The sequence below is a fragment of the Lathyrus oleraceus genome, chromosome 4, assembly GCF_024323335.1.
Source record: "Lathyrus oleraceus cultivar Zhongwan6 chromosome 4, CAAS_Psat_ZW6_1.0, whole genome shotgun sequence".
Taxonomy (NCBI): Eukaryota; Viridiplantae; Streptophyta; class Magnoliopsida; order Fabales; family Fabaceae; genus Lathyrus; species Lathyrus oleraceus.
In genome coordinates, this window is record NC_066582.1 from 405,331,787 (window position 1) to 405,347,285 (window position 15,499).

The 15,499-nt window shown below is 32.0% G+C and overlaps 1 protein-coding gene across 1 annotated transcript; it reads left to right on the top strand.

Moving 5' to 3' along the window:
- Positions 1-5,892: 5,892 nt before the first annotated feature.
- LOC127075702 (protein NRT1/ PTR FAMILY 5.4) lies at positions 5,893-11,108 on the top strand. Its single transcript, XM_051017162.1, has 5 exons — positions 5,893-6,306; positions 6,379-6,596; positions 7,538-7,780; positions 8,475-8,758; positions 10,043-11,108. Exons 1-5 carry the CDS (start codon positions 6,162-6,164, stop codon positions 10,923-10,925), a joined length of 1,773 nt encoding a protein of 590 aa, XP_050873119.1. The 5' UTR covers positions 5,893-6,161; the 3' UTR covers positions 10,926-11,108.
- Positions 11,109-15,499: the final 4,391 nt, after the last annotated feature.

The window sequence follows — 15,499 nt, forward strand, 5'->3', positions numbered from 1 at the left end:
TAAGAGTATTTTAGTAAATAATATTAATTGTATCATTAAAATCAACACATCTAATCATTTTCTTAAGAACCATGTATTGTTCAAATAAGACTCTTATTATGATACTGAGGGAGTATATGTTAGTTGAGTTAAATAAATGTAAATTATTAATATATAGTTCAATCCATAATGATAGAATTGTGATCTTGAACTTCATTGCATAATTGCATTCATGATAGTTAGTTTGTTACAATGTCATGACTCTTCTATTTATAGAGTTCCATGCATGTTAACTCATTTTGTTAGGAAAAAACAAACAAGCATAAAGAAAAAAGAGAAACATAATCATAACACAAGAACATAACGTGGAAACTCCAAAATTGGAGAAAAAATTACGATCTTTGTCAATAGACAATCAGAGAATAACACTATGTGAAAATTGTTACAACAAATAATATAACATCAACTAACTCAGAACCCTGGTACACCCACACCATCAAAAACAAATATTTAACTATATCTCACAATACTCTAATACAAGAGTATAAGAGTACAAAGAAAGTCAAATACAAACATAAAGTGCTTTTGACTGGTGCATCTTGGAATGAAGAATTTGAGTCCTATATACATCATTGGAATCCCTATTCCTTCACAAAACTAAGCGATGTGGGACTTTAAAGAACTTGTATCCTATATGTAGCCTTGGACTCTCTCTTCATTCACAAAACTAAGAGATGTGGGACTTCTTTAATATGTATATTTTCAACCAACCCTAACACATCTATGGTACTCATGCACATAAATGATGATATATATCAGCTTCATACACACACATCTATGATGCAATGACATATTCCTTATACTACAAGGTAATTTTCTAATACTCCATTACAACACCATGTATGAGTCAAATCCACGACTTTGAGCTTGGTGCGAAGCTCTTGAGAAACAATCGTTCCAAGAGGTTTCGTGAGTGTATCAACAATCTGGAATGAGCTTTGAACATGTTGAATCTTCATGCGTTAAGAGATCACTCTTTCATGTACGAAATGGATGTCAAGTTTAATATTCTTAGTGTGTGCATGAAGAATAAGATTATGTAATAGAAGAAAAACATTAAGATTTTCACATAAAAGCGTATGAGGAAGGAACAAAACTACAAGGTCGTGAGAAATGACTCTAACCAATGTAAGTTAGATGTCGTGTGCACCAAAGCACGATACTAAGCCTCTGTGCTTGATTTGACGACAAGTGTTTATTTCTTGGAGCTCTAGGACACAAGATTTGGGCCAAAGAAGATACACGATCCATATATTAAGAGACGATCATTTCGATCACTCGTCTAGTCTGAGTCACTATAGGCAAATAAGGAGAATTTGCAAGATGCAGGAGCTGGAGACAACAAAAAAGCATGGTTGAGGGTGCCACTTAGATACCTTAGGATCCATTTTACAGCTGAAATATGAGATTCCATAGGAGAAGTCATGAATTGACAAACTTTATTGACAATGAAAGAAATATATGGCCTCGTGAGAGTCATATATTGAAGTGCTCCCACCATGGAACGATACAAATGAGGATCTGAGAAAAAGGATGACCATGTTTGCCGGGTTTGCATTTTCTTAGCATATGAGTGGTGACATCTTTTGCATTACACATGTTGGATATAGTTAGCAAATCTCAAATATAATTTGTCTGAGTGAGAAGTATACTCAATATAGATCTATTGATTGATGTTTAATTTTAATTATGAGGAAATATTCAGGTGTGCTCAATTTCCTGAGAACAAAATTAGCATGGAGTGAATTAATGAGCTTGTGAACCAAAGTAGAAGAAGAACCTATGATCAGGACATATATACATAGACCAACACACACAGAGTATTTCCTTGGTGAGAGTGGACAAAGAGAGAGTGATATTTTCCATGAATGAAGATAAAGTGAATTAGTTCCTGAGTTAACTTCTCGTACCAGACCCTGAGAGCTTACTTAAACCCGTATAAAGTTTATGAAACTTGCAAACTAGTGAAGGGTCTTTCTTCTCAAACCCAGGTGGTTGGGACATATAAACTTCCTCTTGTGGGGAGCCATTAAGGAATTCATTGTTGATATCAACCTGTTGCATTTCCAATTGGTTTGTTAGAGCCAGATTAAGAATTGCTTGAATGGTGGTAGACTTGAAAACTTAAAAAATTGTCTCATTAAAATCAAAACCAAATCGTTGATGGCACCCTTTGCCAACAAGCCTAGCTTTGTACTTATTCACGGTTCCATCGGGATTCTTTTTCACCTTAAACACCCACTTACATCCCATAGGTTTTCTATAAGGTGGGAAAGTGGTGAGGGTCCAAGTATGATTTGCCAAGAGTGCATCATATTCAAGTTGCATAACCTGAAGCTAAGTTGGTTGAGAGAGTGTTTGCGTAACATATGCTGGTTCCACATGTGTGAGAAAAACCTTAAGTTTATAATTCCTTGTTTTTGACCTAGTTAACATAGGATGGTCATTGAACTAAATAGCTAGAGGGAGCTTAGAACTATGTATGGAGGGTGATAACAACTCTATAGAATAAATAACATTAGGGGGCGTCTGGTACTATGTGGACAATGTGTTGGAACTAACTTGAATATTTGGAGGTGTGGGACTCGGTTGAGTGGATTGAGACATTTGGGACTTGTTATGAGAAGTACTATGAGGTACACTAGGTGCATGAATAGGTTGTGTCATATGACTGGATTAATCACTAGATGGTAGAGTTTAAGACATACTGTTAATAAATATCAAAGGAGAGGAAACATTACCCATTGGAATAATTTCAAATGTGTGAGGTTCTTTAGAAGAATTAAACTGTGGAAAAGGAAGTGACTCAGGGTAACTAGATTGTCTGCAAGAAGTATTAAGTTTAGAAGGAAACAAGACAAAAAAAGGAAATGAGTGTTCATGGAAAATGACATCTTTTAAAATGAATATTTTCCCATAAGAACTTGTACACTCTAGTTTAAGTGAAATGCCCCAAAACACACACTTTTGACTTCTAAATTCTAATGTGTGTTTGTTTAAGCTTTAGTGAAGGGAACACAATCACATCTAAACACTTTAAGAGTGTCATAACTAGGTAGCATGTGGTACAAGGCATGAGAAAAAGACTAAAACTTTGGAAGACTAGCATATGATAATCTATTGATGACATGAATAAATGTAGCAAATTTTGGTCCCAAAATTGTAGAGGAATGAAAACATGAGATACTTATTTAAGGCTCATTTCTATAATGTGTCTATGTTTCCTTTCCACAGTTCCATTTTAATGAGAAATATGTGGGCAAGTAAGCCTATGTGAATTCCTAGATCAACTAGATACTTGGTGAATGACCTAAATTCTCCCCCAAAATTTGATTGTAAGGCTTTAATCTTAGTGTGAAATTGAGTTTGGACAAATTACAGAAATAGTTTGAATACATAAAGTGCTTCTGACTTGTGCTTGAAGAAATAAATCCAAGTGTACTTGGTGTATGCTTTAACAAAAAAATGTAATAAAGAAATCCAAAACTAGAGGGATAAGGGGCACGCCCCCAAAGAATTGTATGCACAACATCAAAAGGAGCTCTATAAACAGTTGACATAAGAAGAGCATGTATCCTATCAGATTTGTCTAGATAACATGTTTTGCATAACAAAGTTTTTATTTATTGGATATTAAAATATTGCATTGTTTAGAGCCAACATAATGGCTATAAAATATGAATAACCTAGCCTATAGTGTCATAGAAGGCTAGTGCTAGGCTTATTTACATCATAAATAATTGAATAAGAAATGTAATTAATATTTGTACAAAGAGAAAATGAGCTTTGGGGATGTAGAGAAGAAGTCCTTGAAGCCTCAATAACCAACTATGGAAAGCAGTACAGTCCAATTGAATCAAGAAAACCTTCAAATAAAGTAAGTCTAGAAACTTGAGTCTTGATAAAGCATTTGTCAGCAATGAACTCAAACACAACTTTGTTATCTTTAGAAAACTTTGAAACTAATAACATGTTTCTTGTAATGCAAGGAACATAAAAAGTATCATTGAGAGCTAAAGTGTAAGAGGGATATGAGTGTGAATATACATAAGAAGAACCTACGCAATTAATGGTTAGAGACTGACCATTGGCCACACAAACTCGAATCATACCTGTACATGATTTATTGGTATGTAAGAAAGAAAAGTTAGGTGAAAGGTAATGAGAAACATCCGAATCAGCAAACCAAGCTTGGATTTCAAGATCCCTACGTAAAGAATACTCATATGCATTTTCCATCATAACTAATGTTTGAGGATCAAATGTTGAGGCTTCAAGTTTATTAGTTGAAGCATATGAAAATTCTGGTGATTTTGACTGAGCCGATGTAGGTGTAAAGTTTGCATCAAACCCATGCCAATAATCTACTACTACATGGCCATATTTTCCACATTATTGGCATGTAGATTAGGTTCCAGATGAGGAACGCCCTTTATAAAGACATCTAACGCGTGACATGTGTCATGGATCTCATTTGTTTGGAACATTATTATGCACACCACTTGTTTAATGATTTGCATGCGAATGTTATCCAATATAAACGACACGACCAATTCCTGCCGAAACTTATCAAGTTAAGCATCATAAACATATAGAAGATCTTCCTCATGATAGAGTGATTTAGGCTCAAATGTGTCATATATTTGCATGATAAATGAATTATACTCCTCTGGTAGACCATCAAGAATCGAATGAATTTGATCTTTCTCTAAAACAACATCTCCAACTAAGAGCAACGGATTTGCAATAACTTTAACACATATAACATACTCAGTGATAAAACTGTTACCTTTCTTGACGAATTTCAGCTCAACACGAAGTTGCCTAACTCATGTTTTAATGTAAGCATTGGAATACTTGTGAATCTTGTCCTAAACTTCAAACATATGTTTGCAAGATAGTACACGAGGTAACACTGACTTTGAAATGGTAGAGAGAAGCCATATGAAAATAATCTGATTTTGCACTATCCATGATTCATACTCGTCTGAAACTTTGATTTCACCCTGATCTTGCATAGTCTTAAACTTATGTGGAGTTCGAGGATTCACTACTATTTTGTGCACTCTTTGAGCGATAATAACACCCTCCACCTGTTGATTCCATGATATAGAGTTATCATCCTACAACTTGATCGATAGTTTCATTCCAAATTGATGTGAAGATGACGACTCAAATGCATTGATCGTAAAACTCCATGAATTATGGATCAAGCTTCCAAGTGGTGCAACCAGAACAACTTACAAGGAAAAAGAAGCATTTACGTGCCTTGTGATTGATGATATCGTAACTAAAATTTAGTTAGGGTAGTTAGAGAGCAGAATGAATCGACTAGATGAATGATATCATGATAGAATTGTGATTCTAAAGTTCATTGCATTCATGACAATTAGTTCGGTACAATACCATGCCTCTTGTATTTAGAGTTTCATACATGCTAACTCAGATATGATACTCATGCACATACATAATATACATCAATTTCATACATACACATCTATGATACAATTCCCTATTTCTTATAATACAAGATACTCTTCTAAAACATTCTTAATGACAAAATTTATTTAATAATGAAAACAAATTTTTAAGAAATAGAAAGGAAGATTTGTTTTATATATATATATATATATATATATATATATATATATATATATATATATATATATATATATATATATATATATATATATATATATATATATATATTATATATATATATATATATATATATAAAGTTATTTTGTCAAGGTCTTCGATTTTCTTTTGCAAATCAAACAACTATAAGTTATTTATGATATAATTTATGACATTTTTCTCCTTTATAAAAGATTATTATTAATTTTCCTAAAATACATTGTATTGTTTTCCCTTTCCTTCTCCATATAGTCACCATTTTCAAAAAGTCCAACATGACAATACTTTAAGTCAAGAAATTTGAAGATCTAATTTATTAAAAAAAAAATCAAAGAAATAGAATTAGAAAGAGTTTCGTTAAACAAATTTTTATTCTCTATCCTAAATTTCTACTAGTGCTCCTTTTCTCACCCCACACACCAAAATCCAAACACAGTACTCCCATAATTTCCCCTATAAAATCCCCAAATAACCTACTCAAAAACATGATTTCACATTCCAACTCACCCTATCAAAATCCACAACCAAACCAAATCATGGCAGATAGCCCAAGCAAGAGCAAAACCAACTCCCTCATCCACCATACCACCACCAAAAAGGGTGGTTGGAATGCTGCCATCTTCATCATATGTAAGTTTTCTCCATCACCCATTCCTTATCTCTCCCAATTTTCATGTAATTGATTATATTCCTTTTGTATAGTTGTGGAATTTGCTGAGCGATTTGCATACCAAGGTTTGGCTTCAAATCTCATAAACTACCTCACAAAATTTCTGAATGAACCCACAACTACTGCTGTGAAAAACGTTAACACATGGGTTGGTGTTTCCTCCCTCTTCCCTTTGCTTGGTGGTTTCGTAGCTGATTCCTATCTGGGTCGCTTCAACACCATTCTCCTATCTTCACTCATTTATCTTGTGGTAAATAATTTTTCTACCTCAAACCCACTACATTCTATTTACATTTATGCAAATCAGATGTTTTTGCACAAGAATATGTACCCACTGTAATATTAAAGTTCAATTTTGTAACTTTTTTTCATGGTTCATGATTCTGCTGCTGTAATCTATTGTGCTCTTTCCTCTGTGTGATGGAACATTTTTGTCGTTTGTGGAGATATATGTATTATGACATAAGGTCCCACACTTGTTTGAAGCAAGAACTAGAAATCATAATTCTATGAATAAATATAATTTTCTTATAAAAAATATTTACTTTTAATTAGAGAAATATTTAATAAATTTATTTAATTTATTGGGTTATATAAATTAATTTTATATAATTTTGAAATGTTATTGACCATAATATTAGATGATAAATTTATTTCTGGATTGAAGTTTAGGTTAATAATAAGACAAAACTTATCTATCATCTCATATGTATTCTTCACTAAAAATGTTCATAATTCATCAAAATCAATTAGTTTTCCAAAACTTTACGTGTTGTATATTTTTTAGTCAAGTACATCTCTTGCAAATATCAATCACGCTGTCACTAAGTTATATCCTTAGCTAGAATAGAATAAAAATACAGGTTAATAAAATAACTAATTTATCGAAAAGATGCTTAATAATCCTAATGTTTAATTGAAATGTTTTTTTTCCAACCATAAAAAATAATGAATAATTTTTTTCCCAACTTTATATGAATAATTTTTTTCTCTTTCTTGTGAGTACTTTTCACACACACAGTACAATTAAAGCATATTACATGATTTCAATTTCAATATTCCATTTCACCATATATGCATATTTCCTGTGGATTATTTGTCCTTATTACTCTTACAATTTAATTTTTCATTTAATAAAAAAATAGTTTAGGTTATTGATTTTGATGTATAAGAATCTATTTTTCTCAATAGGGCATGGTTTTCTTGACACTTTCAGTGTCAGTACTAAGACACAAGACACTTTTCTTCTTTGCACTTTATGTGCTTTCCATTGGTGAAGGAGGTCATAAGCCATGTGTTCAGACGTTCGCCGCCGATCAATTCGACGACGATACGCCGGAAGAGAAGGATGCGAAGAGTTCATTTTTCAATTGGTGGTATTTGGGCATTGTCGCCGGTTCAACTGCCGCTGTGTTTATACCTGTTTATCTTCAGGTAAAATAATCTAATTTTTATAAGTATATTTATCTTTAAGTTTTTGTTATTGTTGTAAATTAATATGTAGTAAATTTAGGTTGAGAAATTTGATTTCTTTAAAATGAGGTATTATTTTAGAAATATTAAATTAAAATTTTTAAACAATGTTTGACTAACTATTTATAAAGTCAAACCTATTATATCAAAAAATTTCTCCAATGGATTATAAATATAAATATTAATTAGAAACTGTCCAACATATTTATAAATTTAAATAAAATATTATAGTGAATCTTTGTAAGGAATATAAGATTTATGAATTAAAAATAAATAATATTATATTTTGCTTTGAACACTTATCAATAAATATGATAAATGTCTATAATTTATTTACATTTAATTATTGTAACTAAATTTATTAAATAACTAATATATTTAGATTTTTTTTTCAAAACTAGTATGGCCTTGAGAATCAATTCCACTTTTCATTACCGATATAAGTGTTTGATACACATTTTTTCAGAGGTATCAGAGTTACATAACTAACGGGAGGTCCTAGAGAAAAACCTGTAGATTAACGGTTTTGAATTGAATATTATAATAAAAATTGATTCATGTAACCGTCTTATTTTATGAGATAAAGTTTGATTTTACGTTATTATTCAGTGAATGGATTTTGATACTTAACCATAAATATATTTGAATAAAACAGGACAATGTTGGGTGGGGAGTGGGGTTAGGAGTATTGGCAGGAGTGTTGGCAATGGCATTGGCAATCTTCTTATTGGGAATCAAAAGGTACAGAAAAGAAGGCCCTACGGGTAGCCCATTCACAAGACTGGCCCAAGTTTTTGTTGCCGCATCTCGCAAGTGGCGCGTGCAAGACACCATTGGTACTAACAATTTTTGTTATAGTCAAGAAGACAAACATGAACCTCATCATCATCATCCTCTTCAACCTAAATATCACACTTTGCTTCATACTCGTCAATATAGGTGGGTACCACTCTTTATTCATTTCTTATATACTCATTCCATTTTTGTGCCAATTACAATAATTCTCTTAATTTTAGTTTTGTACACAAAATACTTTCTCTTTAAACTACAAGTTGAACTAGTTGGTTGATTTTTCTAGAGGAGAATTAACTTTCTTTTTGGTAAAATTTAACTTACTTTACGAAAAAGAAATGTTGAGTATTGGTAGTCTAATACTCTCTCCAACACAAATTACCAATTTCATAAGATTCTAATAGAAGGAGTGTTGGGGTGGGGAGAAAGGTTTTAAATAACGTGCATGACGATTGTGTCGCGGTCTTCAGAAAGGTTGTTGCAATTTTGGTCGATGCAAGTGTTGTAACACTGATTGCAATTGTCACAATGTAAATTAAATATAATTTATTAAATACAGCGAATTACAGTACTGATCAACATCTTTCGATAGAGTTTTGTTAGATACGATTTCGAGTTATCCCACTTTGGTTGAGAGTATTAGAGAAAGCATTTCTGACCCTTTTCAAATTTGTTTCATGATAATTGTAACATAATTGAATTTTGAGTATAATTGTCCTGCAGTAAAAGTTTTTACATATTACATCACAATTATTATCGATATAATTTTAGTTGACCAAAAGCTTATATGAATTAAATCTTGGAGTTTTGTTTAGGGTAGGAGATTGTCAACATAGTCTTGACAAAATAACCTCTTCTCTTTCATTTTTTTCTCTTTCTCTCTCCTAACTCTCTATCTCTTTTAATCTCATTATCACTCAATATTAAAAAAAAATAATAATTGAGAGAGAATGAAAATAAGAGAGTGATAGAGAATAATGAGAGAAAATGTGTAAAAAATAAAAGAGAATATCCAAAATGCTGTGCAGAGAAATCTGACCGTAGAGATGCGGATTTGAATCTCCGACATTCTACTCATTTATTTTTATAAAGGTAAATTTTGCTATTAGATAAAATCAAACGGCTGAGAATGAACTAAAGTGATCTACAACACTTTTAAAGGATCCAACAAGTTTAATATAAATAATTGCATTTGGAGAATTTTTTTGTCAACTTGTTATACATAGAAAAGTCATGAGTTAATGAATTTGTTATGGCCATGTGGGGTTAGATCTTGGTTGGAAATTGGAATTGATACCAACAATTTTTTGTGGCTTTGGATTTTCTGTTTCCTTTGTGTTTGTTGAATCAAAGTATATAATTTTCTAATTTTCATAACCATACTAAAATAATATTCTTGTGACAATGAAATATATGATTAATTTGCAACAGAATTTTGGACAAAGCAGCAATAATTGATGAAGTTGATGCATCAAGCAAAACAAGAAATCCATGGAGACTATGTTCAGTGACTCAAGTCGAGGAAGTGAAGCTCGTCCTCCGCCTAATCCCGATATGGCTAAGCTGTTTAATGTTCACCGTCGTCCAAGCTCAAGGACACACATATTTCATCAAACAAGGCGGAACATTGGTCCATACCATAGGATCGAATTTCCAGTTTCCACCCGCGTCACTTCAAGGCCTAGTCGGAGTCACGATCCTCTTCGCCGTCCCTATATACGACCGAGTTTTCGTACCGCTCGCTAGAAAGTTCACAGGACACACTAATGGGATAACCGTGTTGCAGAGAATAGGAGTCGGTTTATTTTTGTCTATACTCACAATGTCCGTGTCAGCTCTCGTGGAAACGAAAAGGGTTACCATTGCTAAAAGCCATGGTCTAATAGACAACCCGAGCGCAATACTACCGATGCATATTTGGTGGTTACTTCCTCAATACATGATCACCGGTGTTTCTGACGCGTTTACTATCGTCGGATTACAAGAATTATTCTACGATCAAATGCCAGAAGGACTCAGAAGTTTGGGAGCCGCGGCGTATATAAGTATAGTAGGAGTTGGAAGCTTCGTTAGTAACATAGTTATAGTCATTATTGAAGCAATAAGTTCAAAAGCTGGTGAGAAATGGTTGGGAGATAACATCAATAGGGCACACCTTGATGATTATTATTGGGTTATGGCTGCATTAAGTGCTTTGAATTTAGGTGTTTATTTGTGGATTGCAAAGAGTTATGAGTATAAAAAGGTAGATGAAGATGAAAGAAATAATCTTCAAGAGGGTCCAAGCTTCAATACATATCGTTCTGGAGTGTAACACAAGGCAAGAAAAAGCTTCAACCATATCTAATGCCACTGCAATTTCCACATGAGTATATAGTTCTTGATGTGTTATAGTATCAATAAGTTTTTAAGCTAGTTGCATCTTCTTTTCAATTCAACTTGATTGTTACTTTATTTTTCCTAATAAATTAGAGTAAATATTCATAGTCTTCGGTAATATAGACAAAATGATGATAATCACTGGAATACATAATTGTGAGTATCTCTAATTATCAGAGTTCAAATCCTGGTGATGACGTCCAACCTAGCAATATCGATTTCTGTCGGTTGATCTATGAATTGTGGACAAGAAAAAAATATATAATATTTAGTCCTTCAAAATCAAGTGTGATATATAAAAGGACTAATTTGATCCAAATTATAGATTCTCGAGAAGAAAATTGATAATAACAAAGCAACAACGTATCAGAATCTCTGCAAATCGAATACTAAAAGGCAACAAAAGAGTAGCTTGCTCCATGCTGCAAGTTCAACATCATGACAAGAGCCAATATTCATTTGTTGGAACTGTCACTGTCCAAAGGAATGAAATATCATTATTTCATATAGAATATCAAGCCTTTGTTCCATTGCAAAACTTGCAGCACAATATTATCATAAAGTTAGTAACATTTCTAGAACAATAACTTTACTGCCATACAAGAATTATAGTCTACAAAATTATGCAGCCAATGTATAGAATTGAAAGGACAGTTAGAGCAAAAAAAAGTCTTAGGATTTTAAATTACGGACCGCATCACCTGATATGATTCCGATATGTATTTAACAAACACAATATCTAAACATTTTCGATAGCCAAAAAACGCGACAACAATTTAATAGCATGGTCTCTTCATCAGCAATTAATCAGAATATTGGGAATCCTTATTCTGCATTTGATCTTCCATCCTAACAAGGCTACTACTATGCATGGATCAACGTTGAAAAGACATAACAGCAGTAGATACTTTATGTCTACCACTTGCAGCAACTCTACCATAATTGGGCTAAGGGAAGAATTTGATCCATCTAGTCAATGTCATAGTTCTTTTCTGTATTTTGTGAGATTATAATTATAATAGAATAAGTACACCAATGTAACTTTATCATCTGGAGCCAGCAATGTCATTCAATGCCATTGTTCTCTTATATGTGTCTCATCCATTAATACCCTTAATCTGCCTTGAATATGTTTTCTAAGCAAATAAAGTCCCTTTACTTTGTTGCCTCATGTTTGGTGTCAGATCAGCTTGGTCGGATTGGCTCCTTCCCTAAGGGTTAAGCTGACCTAAAATTGTGGTAGCTCGCCCTCATCACCTCGGTGCGAGCTCTTCCGACCTTGCTAGAAGTTGCATAGAGCCAGGCTTAATCTTAGGTTGTGCTCTTCATCATATTGATGAGGTCCCCAATTTGTTAGTATGTCTAAACTAGACTAATGGTATGAGTCGAGTAGGGACGAAATGCTTTATTAAAACTAGTTAAGAGGTCAGACATTTATGCGGTCCCCCAAATATGAGTCATGTAGAATCGAAATGTTTTATTGAGACCTGTTAATAAATTGGACATTTACATTGTTCCCCATATATGAGTCGTGTGGGGGAGAAATGCTTTAATGAGACCCGACATTCTTCTCTAACGGGTTTTTGTAACTTGGTGGATTTGACGAACTATGATCACGATAAGCCATTTTCCTTTGGTTATCCAAATTTAGTTTATGGCTTTTCCACTTTAAATTAGCTATAATGATTATCAAATGCTTTGGTAATCGTAGAATCATAATGGGCTACTCTCATCCTCTGTATTCCAAGGAGAATAAGTGGCTGTTTGTTTGGCTTTTAAAAAACTGTTTTTTCTTTTCAAATATTTTAAAACTAAAAAATTTGTTTGGTTTGTGTTTTAAAAAATAGTTTTTCAAAACTGTTTTAAGTTTTGTTATTTCTAAATTTAAAAAATCAAAACAATTAAAGTGTGTTTTATTTTTCATTTTTTAATATTTTATTCATTTCTAAATCATAAAAAACACGAAAAAATAATAGTACTCATTAATGGCATTTATGTAAATAATTAATTTAATTTTTATGTCTAAGTAAAGATATTGATTTTTTATTAGAAATACCTCTTCTAACTTTCATTTATTATATTTCATATATAATTAACTTACAATGAATTCTAACATTTCAACTTTTCTTCTATATATTACTTGTATAATTAAATTATATAATAATATAATATAGTACTAATTTTAAATTAATAACTACAATAACATTTAAAATTTTGGTTTATTTTCTAAAAATTTCAATTACACCATTGTAGTATTTTCTTTTATTTTAATAATTATTACTCCATTTATATAATTATAAAGCACCATTTTAATAACTAAACACTTTTAAATTACAATATATATTTATTAAAATTTTAAAATATATAAACTCAATTCTGACAATATGTCTCGTGTGTGTGTATATATATATATATATATATATATATATATATATATATATATATATATATATATATATATATATATATATATATATATATATATATATATATATATATATATATATATATATATATATATATATATATATATATATATATATATATATGAAATTTCTTATTTTCTTTTTTCTAAACTAGATTTGAAAACATAAACCATCAAACAATTTTTTTTATTTTCTCATTTTTAAAACAATTTTAGAAATTTGAGTGCCAAACATTTTTTTTTCAACTCTCTTTTTAAAAACTGTTTTTTAAAATAAATTTATAAAACAAATTTTAAAAACTAAAAATCAGAAGTTATTCAAACAGGCCCTAAGTTTTAATGCTGCCGTTTTTTTGTCCGTCACTTCTGTTTTTAAATAGACTCGTGATATCACTTCATTTCCCATTCCACCATTTCATCACTTCTATATTGTTTTGCTTTGCACTTTCTGCGATTTTCATCTTGCCATATCTTACAATTTCTTCGCCAATTTCTAACCTTATGCAACGTCTTATTCTTTTTGTGATATTTTTTATTGTCTCTTCTTTCTACTCATGATTTTTAGTTGGTTGTGTAACTCATTTGAGAGGGTCATTGAACCTTAAAATTATTATGAGAGATCCTCGTTATGGACTTAATGTTTGAGGAGATCGAGATTTTTGATAGTTAAAGATGGTTTATCTAGTGAAAGTTCCGAGACCAAATCTCCTAGTGATAGCGACGTTGACTCATTGTCTTCTTCCTCAGGTACATATAGATTTTTCATGGCGCTCTCCACTTCCAACCATTGCTTCTTTTTTAAATATGTCATGAATATTGACTCTATATGGCTTGAACGTGATTAGGTACAGGCCTATCGAGGTTTAGAATTGTCTAATACTCGAAAAGAGGTCGACGTGATATTGGGCCATGTATGTTAGGTTAAAAGGTTTGCATGCACCAACCTCGGGAGGTGGAAGACGAGTATTTATATTTCTCTAATGGGATTTTTTTTAGGATTGACATTTTCTTTACCATCTTTCAGGCTAATATCCTAAGGATCATCAATGTTGCCTCTTCCCAAGTATAAGCATTGGAAAGATAAATTTGTTTTGATTAAGGAAAGTATTCATTTCTCAGAGTTCATGTACAAAGAGGACTATACGTGTGTGTTTCCTTTATATTGAACGAGCGCGCCCATTGCTGTCATTGGTTATGACACAAATAAACTCAGTGAGACGTAAAAATAAGTCGTTAATATCTTGGAACAAATTTGTATTATGGGGGTGAAATATCTGCTAAGATATAAGAGAGATCTTCCAGAGTTGTTGGTGTTTTTGGGTAGGTGTCTTCTTGATATATCTACCATATTTATAAATCTAAGTTTATTTTGATTAATTATTTTTATTTTGTGGAGAGGATGACTCTCCTTTTAATGATGGAGAGAAAAGCAATGATGTAGAAAGTGAAAGCTCGTAGGGGTGAAAAGGATCCCAACCATCAAAGTGATCTGCCGAGATTCCAAACTCAGGAAACTAAGAAAATAAAGAATGCTTCATAGGGGAAAGATATTAAGGTTTTTCTTGTGAGCACTTTTCGACCACCCCTACAACTGAAAGTGGGAAGTCGCTTCCTACCAATAGAAGATGGACGGATCCTAGTAAGGGACCTATTGACTTAGATGAAAGAAATAATCTTCAAGAGGGTCCAAGCTTCAATACATATCGTTCTGGAGTGTAACACAAGGCAAGAAAAAGCTTCAACCATATCTAATGCCACTGCAATTTCCACATGAGTATATAGTTCTTGATGTGTTCTAGTATCAATAAGTTTTTAAGCTAGTTGCATCTTCTTTTCAATTCAACTTGATTCTTACTTTATTTTTCCTAATAAATTAGAGTAAATATTCATAGTCTTCGGTAATATAGTCAAAATGATGATAATCACTAAAATACATAACCGTGAGTATCTCTAATTATCAGAGTTCAAATCCTGGTGATGACGCCCAACCTAGTAATTTCGATTTCTGTCGGTTGATCTATGAATTGTGGACAAGAAAAAAATATATAATATTGGTCCTTCAAAATCAAGTGTGATATATAAAA